General features: G+C 34.5%; 2 protein-coding genes and 3 long non-coding RNA genes across 8 annotated transcripts; 2 read left to right on the top strand and 3 right to left on the bottom strand.

Moving 5' to 3' along the window:
* Positions 1-4,755: 4,755 nt before the first annotated feature.
* LOC136807208 (uncharacterized) lies at positions 4,756-5,593 on the top strand. The gene is made up of 3 exons (XR_010846659.1): positions 4,756-4,868; positions 5,271-5,342; positions 5,527-5,593. It is a non-coding gene; the product is annotated as an uncharacterized lncRNA (long non-coding RNA).
* A 184-nt stretch (positions 5,594-5,777) lies between these two features.
* LOC136807199 (uncharacterized) lies at positions 5,778-9,428 on the top strand. Of its 4 annotated transcripts, XR_010846655.1 has the most exons (8): positions 5,778-5,900; positions 6,238-6,282; positions 6,387-6,449; positions 6,688-7,186; positions 7,722-7,797; positions 8,200-8,271; positions 8,583-8,663; positions 8,909-9,428. It is a non-coding gene; the product is annotated as an uncharacterized lncRNA (long non-coding RNA). The 4 variants fall into 4 exon arrangements; XR_010846657.1 differs by lacking the exon at positions 6,238-6,282; XR_010846656.1 differs by lacking the exon at positions 6,387-6,449.
* A 5,024-nt stretch (positions 9,429-14,452) lies between these two features.
* Positions 14,453-16,492, bottom strand: LOC136808475 (uncharacterized). Its single transcript, XM_067065008.1, has 3 exons — positions 16,486-16,492; positions 15,236-16,327; positions 14,453-14,881 (listed from the first exon to the last, which is right to left on the bottom strand). The coding sequence occupies exons 2-3, from the start codon at positions 16,274-16,276 to the stop codon at positions 14,453-14,455; spliced, it is 1,470 nt and encodes a 489-aa protein (XP_066921109.1). The 5' UTR covers positions 16,277-16,327; positions 16,486-16,492.
* Positions 16,493-16,502: 10 nt separating this feature from the next.
* Positions 16,503-19,014, bottom strand: LOC136807190 (uncharacterized). The gene is made up of 5 exons (XM_067063775.1): positions 18,907-19,014; positions 18,543-18,785; positions 17,850-18,014; positions 17,134-17,664; positions 16,503-16,684 (listed from the first exon to the last, which is right to left on the bottom strand). Exons 1-5 carry the CDS (start codon positions 19,003-19,005, stop codon positions 16,547-16,549), a joined length of 1,176 nt encoding a protein of 391 aa, XP_066919876.1. The 5' UTR covers positions 19,006-19,014; the 3' UTR covers positions 16,503-16,546.
* Positions 19,015-19,206: 192 nt separating this feature from the next.
* LOC136807182 (uncharacterized) lies at positions 19,207-20,243 on the bottom strand. Its single transcript, XR_010846653.1, has 3 exons — positions 20,080-20,243; positions 19,513-19,696; positions 19,207-19,258 (listed from the first exon to the last, which is right to left on the bottom strand). It is a non-coding gene; the product is annotated as an uncharacterized lncRNA (long non-coding RNA).
* Between the last annotated feature and the right edge of the window lie 4,571 nt (positions 20,244-24,814).

The raw sequence follows: 24,814 nt of genomic DNA, 5'->3' as shown, positions 1-24,814 counted from the left end.
CCGATTGAAATTCGATTGTCGAACGCAATCAAATCTCAATCGAACGTCAAAATTATGGATAATATTCTATTGGTTCGATTGTTGTTCGACTGGTTCGATTGTTGTTGTCGGGAAACGTCGCCCGGTTCGGAAGCGTATTGTTCATCGGACCATACTGCTTTCTAACCGTCAAAACAAAGATGGCAGCATAAAATAGACTATCAACTCTAGACGATCTCAATCGAACGCAATCGAACATCAATCGAACGCAATCCAATATCAATCTAATCTGAAAATTGCGGTAATATTCGATTGAGATTCGATTGCGTTCGACAATCGAATTTCAATCGGTCGATTGCGTTCCATTTGGTTCGACTGGTTCGATCGTCGATTCCGTTCGATTGAGATTGTCTGGCCATTTGTTGGGTGCTATTAAAGCGTCCAATATTAACCACCCGACAATGAACACCCAACTGTTGGGTGTAAAAGTTTCTTACTTCGAGCACCCGACTATTGGGTGCGTCGGCAGAGTCGTACTTTCTAATGTTCCCCACCTAAAATAAAAGGATTGATTTTAATGAAACATGAAATTTAGACAATTGTTTTTGCATTTTGATAGCCAGAGTGTCAGGTGTGATGTCTAACCTCCTTGTTAAATGAATAAAAAAATGGCACCAGTTGAATCACTAGTCAAGTCACATCACTGCTCTTTCAAATGCTCTGCTGTGATTTCACTTGAACATATTTTAGTTGTAATTAAATTTCATTTCTGAATGATGCAATATTGATTGGTCAGCATCAGATGTCTGAGTGGTTTGATCGGCCAGGGTGGGGTTGGAATATTGACTGTATTTTATATTGTTCACCTTTATTTACTTCCAGGTGATGTCATTTGAACCTTATTGAACTGATTTTTGTAATTAGACCATCAAATTCTTTTGAACGCTTGGGAACGACGCTTGGGAACGACGGATGGAACCTATCGAACTTTACCGCAAAAACCTCTTGATTAATTCGATTAAGTTGTATTACAGTTAGGATATTAAAAATTAATTGTAATTGATGTGATTGCGTGATCAGAGGTGCCGCTGAAAGCCTCATGCTTCAACATGTAGGGCAGAAAACAATCATATAATCTGGATTTCAGGTGATCAAAATCAAGCACATCGAACTGCGATTGAATCTGATTGAATAAATATCGAACCAATCGAACTGTTATCAGATTACTATCGAAGAGTAATGTGCTGTTCCAGTTTTAGTTTATTATCCTCTAGTGGGCATGGAATTTCCTTAGCAAAAAGTTTAGAAAAAGTTGCAGAATTTCTGTTGTAAAATCCCAAAAATTCCTAAAAATTCATGGAATTCCGATACTTCGGCCACAAAATTGGGTGAAATTTATGGAATTCTGATATCTTTTGCTTAAAAGTTGGCTGAAGTTACTTAACAAATGTGATTTTTAAAATTTGTGTCATCCACTAGGGGATAATATGCTTTTTTTCTGCAACAGCCCAATGGAACTTTACCAGAATTTCTTGGTTCAATTACTCTTCAATTTGGTTTGGTAATTATGTGGCGAAAATGGGCCTACCTACAGGCCTAAAGTTGTATAAAAATACAGTTAGCTAGATTGAAATGAACACCTACTGTGAAGTCGGGTAACTTGCATCAGTGGAGGCTAACATGCATAGCCCTCAAATGACCTGGCTGGTCCTTAAAATACAAAGTTAAATCAAAACAAAAATGGTAGAGTAGAGCTGCGAGCTGAGCTGCGTAATTCATTTGTTTTGAAATTTTGCTGCTTTGATTGGTCAGTCATTTGAGGGCTATGCATGTTAGCCTCCAATGATGCAAGTTACCCACTTTCATGGTATCTTTCAATTACATTCCATAAAGTTCTATTAGTTAATGGTATACAGTTTCATTGACATTGCCTGGTTACTTTTTTTGACAACAGTACAACAAAAAATTCTGATTCATGAATGTGAAATATACCAACTACTATGTGATGTAATTAGCAATTTATAATTCTGATAAACTTTAATTGATGTTTATATTGACAACCTTTGTCCTATCTTATTAAAAAGGCGCCGGGGTACAGTGCTCATCAACCTTGATTCCTGTACGGGAGACCAAAGTTTGATTCCCACTCATAACGGCATATGAACGAACCTTCAGCCAGGTCAACCCATGCCATGTGAGGGCAATTGAGTAGTCAGTCCAGGGTTGCTGACAGGATGCTTAATCGTGTTAACACAGTTACAAGAATAGGCTGAATAGCCTCCTGTAACTAAACCAAAAAGGAAAAAAAAAGGAAAACATTTGACTAAATCCTGAAATTTATGTAATCCAGCCAACACCATGATGCTAGAAAAGGTCCATTAAAATGGTCAATATAGATACAATACAAATGCTTTTTTCAGATGAATCAAAAGTTTTTCCCTCTTTTTTAAAATTGATTAATTGGATGGCCTTGATTGGACTTAAATGCATAATCATAGTTGTTTGTCGTTCATCAATCCGTCCCACATCCGGCATTTGATTTTGATCATTTTTTTAAAATTTATTTTTGGTGCACATCATCTTCTTGGCTGTTACTAAAACAAATGGCAGCAACCAATTTAATTCATATAATTGGATACATACAATAGGAATTATTAACTTGGATACAATTTTCCTTTCCTTCTCTTGTTTAAGGAGCTGTGGTATAGTGGTCATTGACCTTGGTTGTTACACAGGCGACTGAGGTTCGATTCCCACTCGCTGGGGTTTACTTGGCAAGTGAATGAACCTTCCCCCGGGTTAACCCATGCCATGTGAGGGGAATTGGGTAGTCAGTCCAAGGTGCTGACGGGCGCTCATTGAAAGTGTCTATAGTTGCGAAAATAGGCCTTAAAGCCTCCTGCAACTCAACCAAATAGAAATAGAAAAGTATATCTCTTATTTACATTCAAAGACAGCTTCAGAAGGTAGTATCTTGTTGAAACTGTTGGGAAGTATAATAAATGGTTTGTCAGTTAGAAAGTAAAAATGGTTTGGAAATGTTTATGATTTTTCAAGGTTTGAGTCTAGTTTTCCTTACATATATATAAGGATTATTTACCTATGTTTGAGGTAACTTTTATACGCTCTGGGTAATGATCATCAGCTCCTAATCCCAGACCATCAAAAGCTGTAAAATATCAATTAAACAGAATGTGTATTTAACCAAGTTCCATGAAATAATGATTGTTCTCTTGGTCAACTATTTTCAAATCACACAAATGATTTTGGTGAAGTTACCACTCAGAAGTTGCTAAAAGGCAATATCAGAGAAATCATTATGCAATTGATTTATGCATGACATTACTTTTATTAGGTTTTTTTGAAATTACAATTTTGTAAGTCAGGTTGTTTTGATCATACTTTTTGAATTGACCAGAAAATGTTATCAAACAATAACACACTGTGCAGCTACCCTGTTTGATTATGTCACCCTTAACCAGGAGGAAATATAGGAGTGAAAGAATCCCTTATTGTAAATAATTTGATCGAAAATAAAAGAAGATTTAAGTGGTCATTCACTTTCAGATTTTTCAGATAGGACCTTTTCGGATTCCTCGACTTAATTTCTTGGAAAACACTGAATCCTTTTAGTAAAGCAGCTCAGGTTCTATAAACAAAATTATACACTGTATAAAATTCTATATTATATTGGCAGTAAAGCTGACGTAGACCTACAGGCTAAGAAACAAAAAAGTAAAATGAGTACTGAGCAACGGTGTGACTTAATTCATAGTGAAATAGGAGGCAAATAAAGGACAAGGAATCCTTTGTAAGCCGTGCCTTTCTAGTTTACTTTCATTATTCTTTTACTGTTTAGGGATGCACGTGCATATAGTTAGACATGTCCCCGATAGTTTACCAACACAATTACCACCAAAAAAATTAATCACACTAAACAAAACAACCATTTTTATGTTATTCACGTAATCACAGCAATGTAAAAACTTGTTTACTTCAACACAACAATATAATATCGAACTATTTGCCTTATTACTTATTCGCACTGATGAAAATTTAGAGAATGATTTATTCCTTAACCATATCTTTATTACCAAAATAATTTTCTATATAATAGCTAAGGACACCATGTAATGACCTGATTTACTTTGAAAGCCTGCTCAAATAGTATTCTTTTCTAATTCAACATTATGTTTTCACCAAATTTATCCAACAATCAAGCAAAAATTATTAGGAAAAATCTATGCCCAGCGTAGGAAGAAACTTAAAAATATCAAAACCAAACAACTGGTAAGTCAAATCATTTTCGACATTTTTAAAAAGTTGGGAAAATGGTAATCGTCAATGCTTCATCAGTGTTTATTATTTCGCAGTATAACATTAACAAAGAAATGAAAAATTATGCGATGCTTTGCATACCTTGATTTTTATTCACTTAAATTTAACTAACTATAGCTACTTAGTGTGTCCTTTTAATCAAAAGCAACCATTCGATAGTCAACATTCAACCAATTGATAGTCAATAATCAATCAATGATTTGTCGAAAATCAAGTACTTCTTTTCTTTAATGACCACAAAATACATACAAATCAGAAAGTTTATACATCATATTTAATTAAGTCATATTAATTTCGTTTTCAATCTTTTAAAATCGTACCGTGATGGCACGTTCTGACACAATCATAATAATTAGATATTCTTGCTGATTAATCTTTTTTACCTTCTAAAAGGAGTCAGTCATAAGGTATTTGGTTATATTTTGTAACGTTGATCGGTTTCATTTCTCTTTTCTTGTTAAAGGAAACATACATAAAGGTTAAATATTAGGAATTGATAGATCATGTCAACCAAACGTAGAGGAAGCAATGGGCTTGATTGGAATAAAACTGTAAGTCCGTAATTATATTGAAGTTTAACTAAATTATTTTTGTTTCATCAGAAATTTCAGGCTGATTTTGGATTCTTACAAGATTGTTAGAGTATTTTTTATGGTTCTATTACTGTTTTCCTATTTCACTGCCTTGAATTGCAGTGTTGTGTTTTAAATAATTTAAAATAGAATCTCAGCAAATATATTTCATGCCAATTAACGAATTTGGATTGTATTTACTGGACAGCGGCCGATTTTTTAGGGACGCTGAAAGACAAGGGGCACCAAAAGGCGTCTGTGATTTCTAATTTTGGCGCCCCTTATCTTAAAATTAGCAGTTTTCACTGGTTTTCAGCCAAAAAGAAAGAAAATATCCAAAAATTGTAGTGTTCCGTAAATTGGCCATTTTATTCTTTTCAGGTAAAATTGATTGAATCCAAAAAGGATCGTAATCGCAGAAACCGAGATTACATAGAACAAGTAAAAACGAAGGTAAAAATGACGACAGCTTCAGTGACTCACTACTCAGAAGTTTTTTAGAAGGCATAGTTTCATTTATTTTAAAAATTTGTGTTACTTACCGAATTTTCTTACTCAGAAAAAAAGTACTCGTGTGGTTGTGGAGAAATTTTCCTAACCTTCTTTAATTTAAATTTATGTTAACTATTTTCGTCAGGCTCATGAATGGAATGTTTATTGCAAAACTACAGTTGGATTTGTTGCAATTTATGAGGAAAAAATACCCTATAGTGGTAGGATTCAAACTCTTAACTTTTTGCCGACTTGCTTAAATGGTTTGTGGACCGTGTCGTAAAATTTTGCCTTTGTCAATTATCCGGCGTTTCATAAAAGAAATCAACAAAATTATTCTACAACTTAAAGTTAAAACCTGACGGCAGATTGGGGGGGGGGGGGCAAAAATATGATTATAATTGTTTTATTTGAGCCAAGAATCCATTTTTCATTTCAAAGGTAATAATCAGTCAATGGTAAATTTTCTAAATGACGAACGAGTGCTGACGATTCTAAAGGAATATTGTACATTCACAGGTATTGTATTTGATCACTCTTGGTTATTTTTCTTTCCATTGAATTCTGGTGCTTTTTTACCTTTTCTATATTTAGAAGTAGAGTTATGAAAATGGCTTATGAGGATTGCTATGCATGGTAGAATTCTGACCGCTTTTGAAAATATTGGCTGGAAAAGAATTCTGACCGCTTTATTTGGGAAACTCTGCATATGTAAAATTCTTTATTGCCATTTTATATTTTCTTTAAAATTTTGGCAAAATAAAAAGTTTTTTCATAGCAAAATAGTAATCATCAAATTCAGGATAGGAGAAAAGAAACGACTCCCTTGTAATATTACAATATTTCTACTAAACAGATAAGTTGGAAGTGAAGAAAGTTTCAAGAAAAACAAATATTTGTGGTATGAGTGGTTTTCTCTTTAAAATCTTTAAGCTTTCATATAATGTAATGTAATCCTTTTAGAATCCTTGAGTTAATCCATTTCTTGTAATAATTATATTCCAGCTACTAAAAAAGAAAGAAAAACAAAAAGGAAAACTGGAATAAATCACCATTCGACTGAAATAAGTAAATATGATTTATCGCAGAAAATGTTATCAGCAATTCACTGGAATAAGAATAAATTCCTTGTTATAGTGACAGAAATTCAAAATAATTTCTATAATTTGTAGAGATAATTTGTACTTGCTCTGGAAACGTTAATAGGATGGGAAGTAGATTATCAAAGCTGGCAAGTAACAGATTTACATTTTGTAACTTCTCGTTGACAAACTGTAATCAAAACAATATTTGAATCCTATTTTAGCAAAAAAGAGAAAAGAAGAAAAGAAAGCTGAAGAAAATAGCTTTCACACTAAAACAAAACAAGTAAACAAACTTTCACCGCACATTTCGATAATTCATTAGGGTAAATTACCAAAAGGTTAATACGATAGATCTAACTAAAGAACTTTCTTAAAAATTGAAAAAATTTATTTCGTGGTTCAATCTACGAAGTTTTTCCATACTTTTTGATAAAAGGTATATATTTGCTTGTCACAGTTTTTCTTTGACACTCTATATTTTTTACTGAACAACCGATCCCTTTCCGATAAGATATCCCTCGTCCGTTATATTTGTTGATTGTTTGTTTTAGACTGCTACAAAGACTTTTGTCTGAAACCAGTTAAACCGATATACTCCCAAACGTTTACTTGTGACAAGTGCCTCAAGACTTTTCATAGTAAATGTGTGGAGCTTGGGACGTCACAACCCCGATCATGTGGATGTCACTTAATCACACCTCTGATCGTAGAGCATAAACGGTAATTGTGTACCTCTGAGGCTTTTAAAAAGAAAAGGTTCCTGAGACTTTAATTATAATTTTAATTTCATATACGTGTTTATTTATGGTCAATCTTATAAATTTATAAATTTGACAACGGGGATATCTCCTCTCATAGTAAGGGCTATCATTAGACTGAGAGGGAAAGATTTCCTAAGGTCTCATCTCACAGCTGCATTTCCTGAAAAAGATTTTACAAGAGCGATAAGGGTAAATTTGTAAAATTTTTCTGCAAGGAAACTCAAATCAAGTCTCTGGTGTGACTATACCATCGCGTATACCATCGCGTTTTTTTCTGATAAAAAAGCCCTGGTACCGAAAGGTGGAGGGGGGGGTTTACAAGGGGTTAAATGAAAATCTCTCTCAAAGTAGAAGAGGATAATTTTTATTGGATCGCCCTAAAGCTAGGAGACTATTAAGAATGAAAAATTGAAAAGTCATCATTTTAAAAAGCTAAAATTTAAATTTTATTTGCTGCAGTTGTATAACGAAAGTTTTGTGTTGATTTCAAACAGGCTATCTTGGTTGGAAGATCTCGCTGAGTTTAAAAAGAGATATTTAAGAACTCGCCTTGAAAGCATAAAACACATAGTAAGTTACTAAAGTCTGTCTCAATATAAATATATAAATTGAATATTGTACTTCTAGGAAAGAAATGAGAATTATCATTGTTGTTGCTTTAGATATCTGGCTGGTTGACTTTCGTTTTTCTGAGTCAACCAGTGATCAACTGTGAGCTGTATTATCTTTGACTGAATAAGTTTTTTTGAAAATGGTGTTAGTGATAATGGTCAAAGTTTGAAAATTCATAAAAATGGTGATAATAGCACAATAGTAGAAGATTTCAAACAAATTTCACTTGATAATATTCTACTCGCAAATACCTTTTTAACGGTCACAAAATCGCATTCGCATTCAAACAAATTCAATAGTTACAGCCATTCTTATATCTGGAAAGACTTTAGTAAAAGCATGTTTTGAATCCATTTCTAGATATTGCAACGTAATGATGGATATCATGAGTCCCTGTCCTTGAGCATATTACCATTGTTTAAACCATATATTGTAAGTATCAGGAAAAGACTATTTAATGCTTTTTTGCTTCTTGACAAACTGTTCCAAGGCACATCGAATGTTTTGGAAAGATTTCGAATAAAATAGACAGAATAGTTACATTCAATTTTCTATAATCTACATAATTGTTTTTCTTTACTTCAGGTTTTTTAATCCTGCTAAAAGTTCTGAGAAACCCTGAAATATTTCGATTATGTTTAATCACATCCACTTTGCTTGATTCATTTCTAAATTTTCGTACTTTTAACTCGATTTCGAACTCTTGGAACCTTTATCATAGCTGTGTATCTTTGTATTTTCAGATTGACTATGTAGAAGGTTCATTAAAGGAAGTGCTACCCGATGCGGATGCCAAATTATTAGAAGATTTTTTCCTTCCAGAGGTAAAGCAATACTTCAAGTTTTTCTTCACCTTTTATTTAAAACTTACAAGAAATAGTTTGGGTCTGAAAACTTTTTGTAGAAATAATGAGGAAATTGTAAATTAAGTTTTCGAGACAACTCCAAAGATTTTTTAAATTGTCGATTTTACCTAAAGAAAATTCCAGTAAATTCTTCGGGAAAAAATGTTTTGAAATACCCTACAACAGTTTACCACTTCACTGAGAATTATGCTTTTTACATTTAGCTGATGGTTCGCACGATATCAAAAGAGTGCAATTGTCCGGTGTTGGCTATTCGAAGGCTGCTACTGGAGAAGAATTCTGAGACTTGATACACTCTTTTTTTATAAGAATAATATAGATTTAGGATAAAGTATTTAGGATAAAGTATTCTAAAGAATTTGACAAAATCCAAGGTGAACTATGCTTAACGTATTCAAAAGCTCAGGCATTTTTGTTACAAATTGAATATACTCTATGTTCCATAAATGTGTCCCTGAGGGTATTCCTAGAGTTTAATTAACATTTGGCCAATCTTAACCCTTATGTTCTTGTAGAAGCTATTCTTATAAAATTAGCGTGTAACATGATAAAGAAATATACTGTAGCCTATACCTTTAAGGTTATTTTTGATACTCAGTAATGCATTTGGCCCATTTACAATTTTACTCATTCTTGCTTCACTCAAACTGTTACTAACATCACCAATCTGCCTGTCTTGAAAAATTAAGTCAAAGTATTATATATATTCTAAATGGTAACATGATTTTAGAAATTTAGACTGCAACTGTCCATATGACTACGAATGTTCTATTGTTATATAGAGTGTTCGATTTCCCGTTCTTTTATTTTTCTATAATCCTAAAATATAGAAATAATTATAATTATGACAAATAATTATTATAGATAATGTATATATAGATGTAAAAGATTTTAATATGTTATATTAGATTCGTGTTGAGTGAAGAAATGTGTGTATTTTCGCCATGTTAAACTTAAAAGTAGTTTAAAGTATCTCTACTCTATTATTTATTGTTCCATTGACATAAATATGGATATTTTCGCGTTGATTGTCAGCAATAACGTAATTAGTCTAAGACGAAGAACTTGCATTTCCATTTCGATAATTGGTAAACCATTTCTATTCTCTTAACCCTATTCATACTAGGCTTTTAGGGGCGGTTCAGAAATATGGGGGGCTTTTCTTGTACCACCCCTTAACTATTGATCCAATTGGTCTTTTTAAATGAAATTTCGCACACATGATCCTTGTCATGTAAGGTGACTTTTGCCAAAAAATTTTATTGATGACGTCAGTGAGCAAAAACTGCAAATTTCCTTTCTTCGTCAAAAAGGCTATCGTAAACTAACAAAGGCTTTACAAAAAAGTTCTCTGAGTTTAAAAGGCTTTTATACTATATATTCAATAAATTACGGTTTGAACGAAAATCCAAGGGAGGTGGGAATTTCTCTCTTATCAGTATTTTTCTTTTTTAGCCGATATTAATTCCCTTGAGACTTCAATATGTCCCCGGAGACAATTTGTGGAAGAAGAAAATCGAAAGGCGTGGGAATTTCTCTCCTATCACTGTTTTTCTTTAGTAGCCGATGTTTAGACCCTTGAAACTTCAATATGTCCCCGGAGACAATTTGAGGAAGAAGAAAATCGAAAGGGGTGGGAATTTCTCTCCTATCACTGTTTTTCTTTATTAGCCGATGTTTAGACTCTCGAGACTGCAATATGTCCCCGGAGACAATTTGTGGAACAAAAAATCGAAAGGGTTGGGAATTTCTCTCCTATCACTGTTTTTCTTTATTAGCCGATGTTTAGACTCTCGAGACTTCAATATGTCCCCGGAGACAATTTGTGGAAGAAGAAAATCGAAAGGGGTGGGAATTTCTCTCCTATCATTATTTTTCTTTATTAGCCGATGTTTAGACCCTCGAGACTTTAATATGTCTCCGGAGACAATTTGTGGAAGAAGAAAATCGAAAAGCGTGGGAATTTCTCTCCTATCACTGTTTGTCTTTAGTAGCCGATGTTTAGACCCTTGAGACTTCAATATGTCCCTGGAGACAATTTGAGGAAGAAGAAAATCGAAAGGGGTGGGAATTTCTCTCCTATTACTGTTTTTCTTTATTAGCCGATGTTTAGACTCTCGAGACTGCAATATGTCCCCGGAGACAATTTGTGGAACAGAAAATCGAAAGGGTTGGGAATTTCTCTCCTATCACTGTTTTTCTTTATTAGCCGATGTTTAGACTCTCGAGACTTCAATATGTCCCCGGAGACAATTTGTGGAAGAAGAAAATCGAAAGGGGTGGGAATTTCTCTCCTATCATTATTTTTCTTTATTAGCCGATGGTTAGACTCTCGAGACTTCAATATGTCCCAGGAGACAATCTGTGGAAGAAGAAAATCAAAAGGGGTGGGAATTTCTCTCCTATCATTATTTTTCTTTATTAGCCGATGTTTAGACCCTCGAGACTTCAATATGTCCCCGGAGACAATTTGTGGAAGAAGAAAATCGAAAGGGGTGGGAATTTCTCTCCTATCATTATTTTTCTTTATTAGCCGATGTTTAGACCCTTGAGACTTCAATATGTCCCCGGAGACAATTTGTGGAAGAAGAAAATCGAAAGGGGTGGGAATTTCTCTCCTATCACTGTTTTTCTTTAGTAGCCGATGTTTAGACCCTTGAGACTTCAATATGTCCCCGGAGACAATTTGTGGAAGAAGAAAATCGAAATGGGTGGGAATTTCTCTCCTATCATCACTGTTTTTCTTTATTAGCCGATGTTTAGACTCTCGAGACTTCAATATGTCCCCGGAGACAATTTGTGGAAGAAGAAAATCGAAAGGGGTGGGAATTTCTCTCCTATCATTATTTTTCTTTATTAGCCGATGGTTAGACTCTCGAGACTTCAATATGTCCCAGGAGACAATCTGTGGAAGAAGAAAATCAAAAGGGTTGGGAATTTCTCTCCTATCATTATTTTTCTTTATTAGCCGATGTTTAGACCCTCGAGACTTCAATATGTCCCCGGAGACAATTTGTGGAAGAAGAAAATCGAAAGGCGTGGGAATTTCTCTCCTATCACTGTTTTTCTTTAGTAGCCGATGTTTAGACCCTTGAGACTTCAATATGTCCCCGGAGACAATTTGTGGAAGAAGAAAATCGAAAGGGGTGGGAATTTCTCTCCTATCACTGTTTTTCTTTAGTAGCCGATGTTTAGACCCTTGAGACTTCAATATGTCCCCGGAGACAATTTGTGGAAGAAGAAAATCGAAATGGGTGGGAATTTCTCTCCTATCATCACTGTTTTTCTTTATTAGCCGATGTTTAGACTCTCGAGACTTCAATATGTCCCGGAGACAATTTGTGGAAGAAGAAAATCAAAAGGGTGGGAATTTCTCTCCTATCATTATTTTTCTTTATTAGCCGATGTTTAGACCCTCGAGACTTCAATATGTCCCCGGAGACAATTTGTGGAAGAAGAAAATCGAAATGTGTGGGAATTTCTCTCCTATCACTGTTTTTCTTTAGTAGCCGATGTTTAGACCCTTGAGACTTCAACATGTCCCTGGAGACAATTTGTGGAAGAAGAAAATCGAAAGGGGTGGGAATTTCTCTCCTATCACTGTTTTTCTTTAGTAGCCGATGTTTAGACCCTTGAGACTTCAATATGTCCCCGGAGACAATTTGTGGAAGAAGAAAATCGAAATGGGTGGGAATTTCTCTCCTATCATCACTGTTTTTCTTTATTAGCCGATGTTTAGACTCTCGAGACTTCAATATGTCCCCGGAGACAATTTGTGGAAGAAGAAAATCAAAAGGGGTGGGAATTTCTCTCCTATCATTATTTTTCTTTATTAGCCGATGTTTAGACCCTCGAGACTTCAATATGTCCCCGGAGACAATTTGTGGAAGAAGAAAATCGAAAGGTGTGGGAATTTCTCTCCTATCACTGTTTTTCTTTAGTAGCCGATGTTTAGACCCTTGAGACTTCAACATGTCCCCGGAGACAATTTGTGGAAGAAGAAAATCGAAAGGGGTGGGAATTTCTCTCCTATCATCACTGTTTTTCTTTATTAGCCGATGTTTAGACTCTCGAGACTTCAATATGTCCCCGGAGACAATTTGTGGAAGAAGAAAATCGAAAGGGGTGGGAATTTCTCTCCTATCATTATTTTTCTTTATTAGCCGATGGTTAGACTCTCGAGACTTCAATATGTCCCAGGAGACAATCTGTGGAAGAAGAAAATCAAAAGGGGTGGGAATTTCTCTCCTATCATTATTTTTCTTTATTAGCCGATGTTTAGACCCTCGAGACTTCAATATGTCCCCGGAGACAATTTGTGAAAGAAGAAAATCGAAAGGGGTGGGAATTTCTCTCCTATCATTATTTTTCTTTATTAGCCGATGTTTAGACCCTCGAGACTTCAATATGTCCCCGGAAACAATTTGTGGAAGAAGAAAATCGAAAGGCGTGGGAATTTCTCTCCTATCACTGTTTTTCTTTAGTAGCCGATGTTTAGACCTTTGAGACTTCAATATGTCCCCGGAGACAATTTGTGGAAGAAGAAAATCGAAATTGGTGGGAATTTCTCTCCTATCACTGTTTTTTTTTTATTAGCCGATGTTTAGACTCTCGAGACTTCAATATGTCCCAGGAGACAATCTGTGGAAGAAGAAAATCGAAAGGGGTGGGAATTTCTCTCCTATCATTATTTTTCTTTATTAGCCGATGTTTAGACCCTCGAGACTTCAATATGTCCCCGGAGACAATTTGTGGAAGAAGAAAATCGAAAGGGATGGGAATTTCTCTCCTATCACTGTTTTTCTTTATTATTAGCCGACATTTAGACTCTTAAGACTTAAATATGACCCCGGAGACAATTTGTGGAAGAAGAAAATTGAAAGGGGTGGGAATTTCTCTCCTATCACTGTTTTTCTTTATTAGCCGATGTTTAGACCCTCGAGACTTCAATATGTCTCCGGAGACAATTTGTGGAAGAAGAAAATCGAAAGGCGCGGGAATTTCTCTCCTATCACTGTTTTTCTTTATTAGCCGATGTTTAGACCCTTGAGACTTCAATATGTCCCCGAAGACAATTTGCGAAGATGAAAATCGAAAGGGGTGGGAAATTCTCTCCCCTCGTAATTTTTCTTTAAGCCGATGTTTAGACTCTTGAGACTTCAATTGTCCTGGAAACAATTTGTGGAAGATGAAAATCGAAAGAGTGGAAAATTCTCTCCCCTCGTAATTTTTCTTTAAGCCGATATTCAGTCCAGTGAGACTTTAATATGTCCCGGACACATTTTAATGGGAATGAAATTGTGTCTCATGTTATGTATGAGAAGTGTTAAATATATATTGAATGAAAGCACAGAGGCAGTACTGGCTCGCCAAACATAAATTACTGACAAATTTAAACTAAATGGAAATAAAACTAATAAAATATAAAAATATCTAAGCACGGAGGCGGTCCTGGTGTAACAGAATAAGTACTCGCCGGAAAGTACAATAGATACCTCATTTCCAAGAAAAAGTGTACATCCTTATAAAGAAGACCCTCTTTGTAACGTTCTCTACGTTTGTATTCTTCATCACTTGACAAAACCTTTCGCCGATTATAAATGTTGTAGACTTTTTAAACTATTAATTTTTAGCAAGCTTATTCTTAACCAGACATTTATAAATCACTAAAGTATACCACAATTAATATTTAGAAAGTGTATAACTAAATTTAAAAATAATGTTTATTTGTTTCGAAATAATGTTTTTTAAGCCTTAGAGCAAGAAAGTGCAACTTTGAGTTTCGTTGCAAAAGATTCATACTTTTTAGTGTTCCAAATGTCAATCATGAATTGCGTAAAGAAAACAAAGTGCTGCTGGATAATATGTTTTCCAGATGCTTTGATGCATTGAAGGAAAGAGTTGAATTGCTCACAAATGCTTGTGTTGTATTGCATCATACCCTCCAAGCCTCTGCCATTAAACATAGACGAGCAAGAATGAGCAGGACCATGGAAAAGGTCATGATAGAAGCGACACATACGAAAATACTCGGCCTCTCGATTCAAAGTATATTCCTCCAACGAACATGCAAAGTCGTAAAAAATCATTTCAGGTGGGATTTCAAGATGAGTAAAAAGGGAGCAGGCTGCATCCTTCCTTCCTTCTTGTCCATTGACAATATGGGCACCAACGGTCTATGATATGACCATATTTACAGACTTGGCTGCTAGGCAGAAAAATTTGATGACGTCATCACTCACTTTGGGAATGGATAACTTTTATTGGCTTGATTTTTACGGTATGAGATAATCCTTTTTTGGAATCTACATACAATTTCCGATCCAACGATGTATGATATGACTATATTTTCAGAGATGACCTCTAGGCCAAAATTTTTTAGCTGATGTCAGCAGAAAATCGGCTGAAAAAGGGAAAAAAAGGCAAATTTCTTTTGGGCTCCCGGACTGAAATCGTTTATTTAGGTGCAAAATTTTATGCTTTTTGCAAAAAGTGCACAATCCCTTCAAAATCTTGCACCATTGGCTTACACTATCAGGGTTGAGTGCTTCAGTTTCACGGATGCGGTTGCAAATGTATTTCAACAGATTAGCTGCATTCTCGTCGAGTAGACCATCGATAACAAAAGATTGAAGAAAAGCTTCGAGGGCGGGATTGTATTTCCTACACTCTTCGTAGACACTTTCAATATCATCGTCATCAAAGATGTTAGCTTGCAACAAACTCTCTATTGTAGGCAACAGCATACTCGGCAAGAAAGTGCGAAGTGCGCAATCGAATGAGAGGAAATAGAACACCCTCTTTGTTGCGACCAGTTGGTCAAGGCTCATTTTCTGATTGAAATACGACGTGAAGAGAGGGACCAGCTCCTTGGGTATTACACCGAGAAGAAATTTGGTTTGATCTTCCATTTCTTCTGGAGACAGCTCCAATTCATTTTTCTTCTTGTTCTTTTTCTTATCAGCATTTTTCTTCTCATCTAATACTTTCTTCTTTGTTTGGCTTTTTAAAAACAGTCTGGCATCTCGAATTCTTTTTTCTTTCTCTTCCTGTTGTTTGATTGTTTCATTTGGATCCTTTTCAGGGTATCTTAAAAAACAGCGGTCGTTGCGTCGATTCTGAGTCGGTAATTTCTGAGCATCTGATGATACTGATTCCATGGGAACGATGCGAAGATTGCGGCTCATAATGCCGATTTTCGTGCCATCACAAGCGAGTGCTTTCGGTGATTCACCGCACCAATAACAAGCACGACGAAACTCTCGGTTTTGATGACTCGCCCAAGCGAAATAAATTTTCAGAAAAGTTTTTGAAGTGAGAAATTTTTTTGCTGATTGGTGACTAATGTAGATGTCATTCATACTTTTGCTGAATGAAGAAAAATTACACTTCATTGTGCAAACGTTATTGGTAAATTCCCAACATAACTCCTCTACGATGCAAACATTACGGGAAAGACGAAAGATGTTTTCTTTTGACCCGTTCCACACTTGGATACATTTAGAATTCTTGCACACGAGTTTAAAGACTTGACATTCTATGGTGCAAAGTTTGGTGTAAAGGGTTGTCATTCCGTCTGGCGAATACAAAAGGTTCTCTTGTCCATCTCTCCTCCAAGGTATCTGAAATATAATGTGTTGTTTTGATTAGAAATTTTGTAAGATTTAAAGTCGTTCAAATTGAACCTTTTTCATTTTTACTAAAATGCAAGTAATTTGGAAATCCTTCAGCAAACAAATTCTTAATTTTATCAAATTTTAATATATTATTCTCAATTCACCTCACAATCACAACTTCAGTCTCAGGTGCTGGATGAAACGACGCAACGAATTCTCGATCTCTCAAAGCTTTAAACACAGCTCTAAATGATTTAACTGTTTTTCTTTCAATTGATTATCAAAACGGTCAGTGCAAACATTCCTTGGAAAGCGCGTGTGAAATTTCCAAGTCTGACTTTCGACGTCGAATCCGTCGGTAACCTAAAATTGATTAATTTGAATCAATTCATAATAGAATCGATTTAGAAAGAATACTTGACTCTATAAAAGATTTCATATTTATCTCAGTTTCAAGATATCACTTAAATTCTATTGCAAAATCTTGAAGAGAACTTTAAAAGTTCCTTTCATGACAAGGCAAACAGAATAGAAGTCGATAGGGGGGGGATAAAATCATGTTATTTTTTCAGACATTTTAGCTTGAGATGATCATAACAGAAAATGATGTACATTTTACCAGACGTCAACTAGTCTCATTGGAATATAATTGACACTTGACTGGAAACAACTTTCGCCTATCTTGAACCACCATTTCACGTTTCATACTTTAGGGTTTGAACTAGTTTGAAAACATATTTTGTCCAAAAACATATTTTGTCCAAAATATTTGATGATGTCTGTAATGGAAAATTGAGAGCGTAGAACTTTACCTTAGACGATTTAGAGTTCTCGGAAGCAAGCTCTTTTTCAAGCTCCATTTCAAACTCGTTTTCGACCTCATCTTCTTCCTCTTCTTTTTCTTCAACCTCGTCTTTATCGTCCATGGCGGTACCATCATCCGGAATATTCTGCCAGCGCAAGATTCGCAGAAGACGATGCTTTTTCCAGTTACAATCCAGGTATGATTTGAAAACAGTTAAGTGCGCACATAAAGCGACTTCATCCATCGTGCAGAAATTGACCAGTTTTCGATATCGCTTAGAGCATATTCCAGATTGACAAGCCACAAATACTCGATCATCTTGATTTGATTTGAAAACGTGAACGAAATGATGACCGATTGAGGAACGAACTGAAAATTTCTCCACATTTACACTGTCCAGAACCATGACATCTTCACTATATGCTTGCAATCCTTTTTCTATACGTTTGGCCAAAGCATTTTCACTTGCAACGGAGGCTGGTGGAATTGAATAGCTATGAGTAGCAAATGCTTCATGAGGCTTCACAGAAATTTTGAACTACGAAGAAAAAGAAATATTGATGATTTTAAGATGGAAAAACTATTTGACGAAAAGCAAAATCAACTAAATATGGATCAAATAATAACTGACTGATCAAAATCAAGAGCTTTTTCCGTGAGTTTAATTACTGAGAAGATTGTTAGGTGCCTGGTGATTTGGCTAAGCATGGTATCAATCCCTACCTCGCTATAAATGTCTTTGATAGCTTGGATATGACAGCATTTGACACCATCCCAATCAGATGATTTAACAACTGAAGAAAGTGTTCGGAAGGTGTCACAAGTGCATACGAGATGGATCATCGAGTTTCGACGAATTGTGCGGGTTATCATAGCAAAGTCATTAAACTGAAAGAACATTTTAAAAGATGTTAGCCTAAAATGCCTCGAAATTTACATCAGTAAAGTCACATTATAATAAGTCATTATAGATTTGGGTCTCTATGTACTAGAATTGCAAATATTAGATTTTGAATCACTTGCGGTACTTTTATATGGGCTAGTATATAGATGTTGGGGTTGTTGTTTATTAGGATCAGTCTATACATCAATATGTACAAGCAAATTTTGACTTGAGGCAAATCTGCAATCTCTACCTCATAAGGATATTCACTAATCTTAATTTTTTCATCCATAATTGAGCGAGAAAATTAGCACCTTGATAGTTTTTCATTTACGAGAAATCTTTCTACTACTCGATGTACCCCCATCGTTGATGAAAACAAATTCAGATTCCCCTTAAAGATAGAATTAGAGAGCATGAACTATACCATCTTTATCATTCCAAGGGCTTTTGATGCGCAAGCTAAACCGACTTTTGCGACGACGGGAACCGCCTAGTATTCACTAATGTAATTTTGTAAAATATAATCTTACCTTAAATATACCAGTAAGGGAGTCGTAATCATTCATTACAACCACTTGTCTATTGATTGTATTCTCTCTCCAAAGGATAGTACCATCATTGAAAAGACTGTGTTTGAAATCTAAATATGGAGAAGGTTTCATCATCGTTGGAGCATCAAAGGTATCCTCTGGAAGGTCTAATTCATCCAATAGTTGGGCTTGAGTGAGAGTCTTTCTCGGCTTTTTAGTTAACGACAATCTTTTTGGTTTTGGCTGGAAAATAAGAAAGAACATTGTAAAAAGAAAAGCTAAATTTGATAGAAATACAATAATAGAATTCACGAATAAAAATATATACATTCAACAGGGAAAGAAGACTATTCTGTTTACTTACTTTCTTCTGAAGATTTGGTTTCTTCTTGAGATGATAGGCACCATCCAACACATAACAAAGTATTTTTATGATAAAATTATTATGAATGTCTTTATCCATTACGTCTAAAATAATATTACGAGGTGATCGACCAGTAGGGATAAAGCAATGCTCTTTTTTAACTCCGCTGTTGGAATCATTGGTCCAAGAGTGTATGTTTGGTAACGCAGATATTAAATCACAGTGTATTTCTAAGGAAAGACTTTCCTTGTCTTTGAAGAAATCGTGAATAGAATTAGGTTCTAGAATCGCAAAATCTTCAATGAAAGAATACCAATGATCTTTGTCCCCAATACCATCCAATCTGTAATAGCTGAAAAATAAATAAAAAAACACTCAGTAAAAGCTGGTAATTCTAGTTTTAGATTGACATGGTTTTTGGTTTGTTTTTCTACCCTTATCGCCATATCTCCCACGATATGTTTCTTTTGAGTAATGTTTTTATCAAAGTTGGGAAGACTTCAGTTGTAATTAGATTGTAGGATATAGACTCAACTGCTAATTTTTGTGATCAAAAATAAAATATTAATTTTAAAGAAACTACTTTATATAAAAATATTGACTTACTACTTATCAGATTGTCCATTTGCATAGCGAGCATTTCTATTACAATAAATGACAAAACCAGGCGCAAATTCGTTGTAATATTTCTGGAAAACTTTCAGTGCGGTAGGAATCGTTTTGTTCAGACAGCCACCTTTTATGACTGTATTCTTTGAGAATACTTGCGAGTTGTTTTCTTCACTGTGTCCTTGAATGAGAAAATACATTGAAAAAAGGAAATATTCTGATATAAAGGTAATTAATAGAATTTGCCTAAAAATTGTGATCGTGAGAAATGATAAATCGAATTCTGAATGAATTTTATTATGATTTCCATCAAACCGGAGTGATTCTTTGATCCTAGAAAAGTATCACAGTAGAACATTATTCAAATAGTTTTATTCAGTATTACAGCAAAATATATTGAACAAGTTCCTTGAAAAGAAGATGTTATTGTCTTTCTCTAATTTTTAGACTCGAATAAGAAAAAATCTTATTCATCTTTTGACTGAAAAAACAGTTTTGAAAACTAATGCTATTTTGTTTACTATGAGACACACTTAAGGTAATTTTTAGGCAGTTATAATTTACCTTTCTTTCATTCCGATCTTTGAAATATTTTTGCATTGATGTCCCAATCATTAAAAATTCGAACAGGAAAAACCTTGGTAATATCATTCTCCTTAATAAAATCACCCATCAATGCGTGAAGATTTTGTTTGAAAAATCCTCTGTAGATCCCAGTTTCGCAGTACCTAAGGAATTAAAAACATTACAAGTTTTTAAGATATATACTACAGTTTATTGATAAGATACTTTCATCTCTTTTTTTGGGGTATGATGCCAACAAAAGAAGAGTTTTCTCGCCAGTCAAAAGTGAGCTAGGGCCTTTCAGTTCAATGCATTGTTTAATTTGCGTTTGAAAGCCTATTTCGAGTGCTGCTGGCTCCTGACAAAGGGTCAATAGTCCAGCAATATTCTCAGCATTTTCAACAAGGGCAATATCTTCAGGTTCATCATTATCTAGTGTAGAGAAAAGATGTTGAAGTGGTGACGAAAAGAATAAATGTTATGTCAAATTTAGTAACAATTTTACACTCAATTTTTTATAAAGATTTTCCTCAAATAAAATGGTTGTGATACTCCTCAAATGTGCAGGATCAATTTATTTGCCTTAAAACGTTCGAGGATCTTACAAATTATCAAAGCAAATCCAAACATGGCTATCTAAATTTAGTAAGAAAATTGAAACTAAATAATTCCCTGATTTGTGATGCCACTTCTTTGGTTATTGTTACTGTTATTGTCGTTGTAAAGTCTGTCTGTCATTGTTTTGTCACAGTTATGAGTCAAACAAATGTCCAGTCAATTGAAAACAAATCCTAAAATCAAAATTACTTAGTAACTTATTTTCATGTTTGTTATTTTCATTGAATAAACTTTCCCATGTTTAATTTGATTGATTCTGTTCTTAAAATTATTCATATTGTTACTTTTCAGTGGAAATTTATGCATATAAATGATTAGAAATAGAAATTAAATGGATAGTGGGAAAAAATAAGAAAAATATTTATGAACTAAAGGTCTAAGAAGATGGTTTGAGATTTTTTGCCTATAAATATATTACAGGGTCATTCTTGAGAGACCTTTCTTTAATAAATAAATTTAAATTAATAATTGGGAACTATTATGAATTAATTATTCTATATATTGACTACTTTTTCACATCAATATTCTTATATAATTCTCATTACTGACTTGTAATAAATTTTTCAAAGCTAGGTAAAACTAGAAAAATGCAATATTCAACAGAAAAAGAACCAAAAGAACTTTGACTTAAGTTGTTAAGTAGAGTACTCTGTTTCAAAAATCTAGGCTAAAATTTTTACTGTAATAATAACCATAATACAAAAACTTACAAATTCACAGGTAGTTCCATTTAATCATGAACATCTATCAAAAAAATCAGTCGAACAAAAAGAGCCAAGAGCATGTCAAAGAAAAAATGAAACAAAATAAAAAAACAAAATTGCCCCTCCTACAATTTAACCCTTTATGTATAAGGTACTCTAGGAAATTTAACTTACCCATTATACTATCAATTTGAAATTAGAGTAAGTTGTTGAGACATTCAGCATTCCTTTCTGTTTTTTACTAAAAGAGAAGATGATGATAGGACTTTAGGACTTCAGAATAAATGTTTGGAAAGAGGTTCATTCCATGGAGATGATAAAAAATTCAAACTTCAAATTCAAAACTTCAGTATATAGTCAATAAAAAAATTGATAAAGTTTACAAGAATTCACGGATATAAATGTATTCGAGTATGTTTTTAAACAATCCACTGCATGTTGAGACTAAAATAGGAAAAAATCCTTGATTACAAGAATAATTTACGATTGTAAAACATTTTAATTTTGAAAATTTTGTACGAAAAAGTCAAACATAGAAATTTTTTCTTTTCTATTGGTTCAATCAAAATGGGGTATTTGAAAAATGTTCTATGTTTGGTTTTTTGCACAAACCCCTGCAACTATGGTCAATCACCCTGTTGCTAAGTTGTTGGCTTGAAATCGAAAATAAAACCACTAAAAACGAAAGTGAAATTGGCCTGCACTCTAAATCTCATAATCTTGATATGTATAGGAAATTTAGTCTAAACTGTCTCCAAAGATGAGTGATGGAGAATTAAAAAGAGGATGTTGAAATTAATATAGACCAACTCACGGTACTTTAATGGGATTAAATGTTGCGGGAATTAAATTTTGTGAATTTCGCAAACGTGGGTGTCATTTGCGAAATTAGTCCGAATCTGCCAATGAACATGACATGCAATGAAGCTGATAACACACTTCCACAGGTCATTGTTTGTACTGTTACTTTGTTACTATGTCTGATTTTGTGGTCATAGCAGCCTTCTATTATAATTAATTTTTGATAGCTTTCTCTATTATAGTTTCACGAACTGTAGACGGGGGGTCACTATACCCTAAACTTTTGCTTGGCGAACGAAACTGTTTGATAAAAAGTTTTTTCAGATTTGAAAAGAAAAAACATTTGTCTTTTATTCTAATCAACATTTGTTTAAAAATATTGAAGATTTTAAGGGAAAAGTTGCATTTTAAGTACATATTTTAACTTCCTGAAAAAAAGTAGCTTGCTCTAATTAACGAACGTGGTACGTTTTGGTAGCTCAACTTTATCACGGGGGATGATGCAAAAAAATTAAGGCCAATAGCTGTCTCCGATGGCTAGCGCTTTGGATTTTAGTGCCCCCAGTGAAAAAAATTGCCGTGCTGTGAACAAGAACTTTGAAAAAACGCACTCCTGAATACTCATTTTCAAATTTTGAAGGAACGTATCTTCATAATTTTTTTTGGAGAAGAAAGCTGAATAAATTCTCTTTACTCTGGAAAAAACCTTTAGGCTGAAAAAGGTTTCCTTCTAGGAGATATAAGTTTAAAGATATTTTTTCAAAAATCATGTTTTGTTTTTAATACTGCTGCACGCGCAAGAGCTTCGACCTTCCTACTTTCTCAGAAGGCTTTATCTATTTATATCAGTCACAGAAATCCTTACATTTGCATGGGGTGTGCATTTGCAACGGTTTCAACAATTTTTTCAGACCCTGTGCAAATGAGCTAGAACTGGAATCAAATAGAACAAAATCTCAACTTTAAAATGAAAATGGCATAAAACGAAGACGAATGGCATTTTCATTTTCTCTTTAGAAGATTCTTTAGCCTTTTTAGAAAACTTTTGTCTACGGGTTAAAATTTTGATCCGTGCATATTTTTATAATCAAGTGTAACATTTTTCCAACTCTGTGTAAATGCAACGGGTCGCAGTGATTGAGTGTATTTGCACGGGGTTTTTTCGTCACTTTCGTTTTCGACCCGTTGCATTTGCCGCATGTCGAACCCTGTGCAAATGCAAGGATTTCCGTGACTACTGACTATGATATGCCAGACGTCTGCGCTCGATAGGATCGATCATCGGAACAGCTCGATGACGGATCAATATGTGATCGATGGATTACTTAACGATCCGGATAGGAGATCGATGGAAGATTCAGCCATTAAAAAGTCTTGAGTATCGATCCTTCGTTGATCCATTATCGAGCTAGTATTTAAATCGAGTATATCGATTCGTCATCGATCGTTAATCGATTCGTCATCGATCGTTAATCGATTTGTTATCGATTGTAAATCGAGTATGAGTCGATAGGGTCGATAAGATCGATAAAAGATTGATGATATTGATAGATCGATAAATAATCGATAACTAATCATAAGCTTAAAAAAATCTTGAGTATCGATCCTCTATCAATCTCCTATCCGGATCGTTAAGTAATCCATCGATCACATATCGATCCGTCATCGAGCCGTTCCGATGATCGATCCTATCGAGCGCGGACGTCTGGAATATGTAAAAAAACAAGAGATCTTTTAACTACTTCACAGACCAGAAAGCTGCTAATGAGTATGACACAAATTTAACATTGATTGTGGTGGTGGCACGCATTACGCAAAGTTACGGTATGAATGACGTTGACGACATACATTGATGATATGTTGTGTATGTAGCTGTAGGTAGGTATAAAAATACCCATAGGTGTGCTTTTTGCATAGCTAGATGGTACTGATTTGGCTTGCTAGTCTCCAGACGCAGTGTGCCTGAGTGAGGCTATGACTGAGCCGGACCTGCCAGCCGCAGGGGCCGGGAGGGGGTGCAGTACTAACGTATACGATGATCATCCGGATGATCGATGATATAAAGCCCTGCCTCTCTTGTGTCTTCTGCGTCTCTCTCGCTGGTTTTTGTGTTCAATAATGTCAATGAGAGGTGATGATTTCTAAATAATAAAAGCTACTAACTCAGTCTATCAAACAATGAGTACAGCTAGTTTTAAAGTTTTAGAGTTTACAAATAAAAAAAAGACCGAAAAACAACTACGATCTGAAGCCATGGATAAATGACAATATAATTTCTATGATAAAAAGTAAACACATTCTCTCCTACAAACACTCCAAAAGTAAAGATCCGGAACACAAGAAAAGTCGTAATATCCTCAGGAAAAAGATCAACCATGAAATTCGCAGGAGAAAATACCAATACTTTAAATCATTCTTCGAAAGAAACAAAAACAACATCAAACGTCATTGGGATGCTATCAATTTAATTCTACATAGGAAGAAAAGGTCAATAACACCAACATCTGTTCTAAAAAATGGGAGACTTATTACACAGCCAGCAGAAATCAGTGAAATTTTCAACAAATACTATGTGAATGTAGCACCAGAACTCGTTAAAAAACTACCTAAGA

The sequence above is a fragment of the Clytia hemisphaerica genome, unplaced genomic scaffold, assembly GCF_902728285.1.
Source record: "Clytia hemisphaerica strain Z4C2 unplaced genomic scaffold, Clytia hemisphaerica genome assembly, whole genome shotgun sequence".
In the NCBI taxonomy this organism is placed as follows: Eukaryota; Metazoa; Cnidaria; class Hydrozoa; order Leptothecata; family Clytiidae; genus Clytia; species Clytia hemisphaerica.
Note: the sequence above shows the minus strand (reverse complement) of the source record. Positions and strands in the feature narration are given on the sequence as shown.

What these genes read in the sequence shown, in the direction of transcription:
- LOC136808475 (XM_067065008.1), bottom strand. Translation starts at nt 16,276, where the DNA reads ATGACAACCCTTTACACCAAACTTTGCACCATAGAATGTCAAGTCTTT. An exon ending in AAGCACTCAACCCTGATAGT is followed by an intron (nt 14,882 to 15,235) that starts GTAAGCCAATGG and finishes GTCATATCATAG; the next exon opens with ACCGTTGGTGCCCATATTGT.
- LOC136807190 (XM_067063775.1), bottom strand. Translation starts at nt 19,005, where the DNA reads ATGGATAAAGACATTCATAATAATTTTATCATAAAAATACTTTGTTAT. An exon ending in AACCAAATCTTCAGAAGAAA is followed by an intron (nt 18,786 to 18,906) that starts GTAAGTAAACAG and finishes CTTATTTTCCAG; the next exon opens with CCAAAACCAAAAAGATTGTC. An exon ending in TCAAAGACATTTATAGCGAG is followed by an intron (nt 17,665 to 17,849) that starts GTAGGGATTGAT and finishes TTTTCTTCGTAG; the next exon opens with TTCAAAATTTCTGTGAAGCC.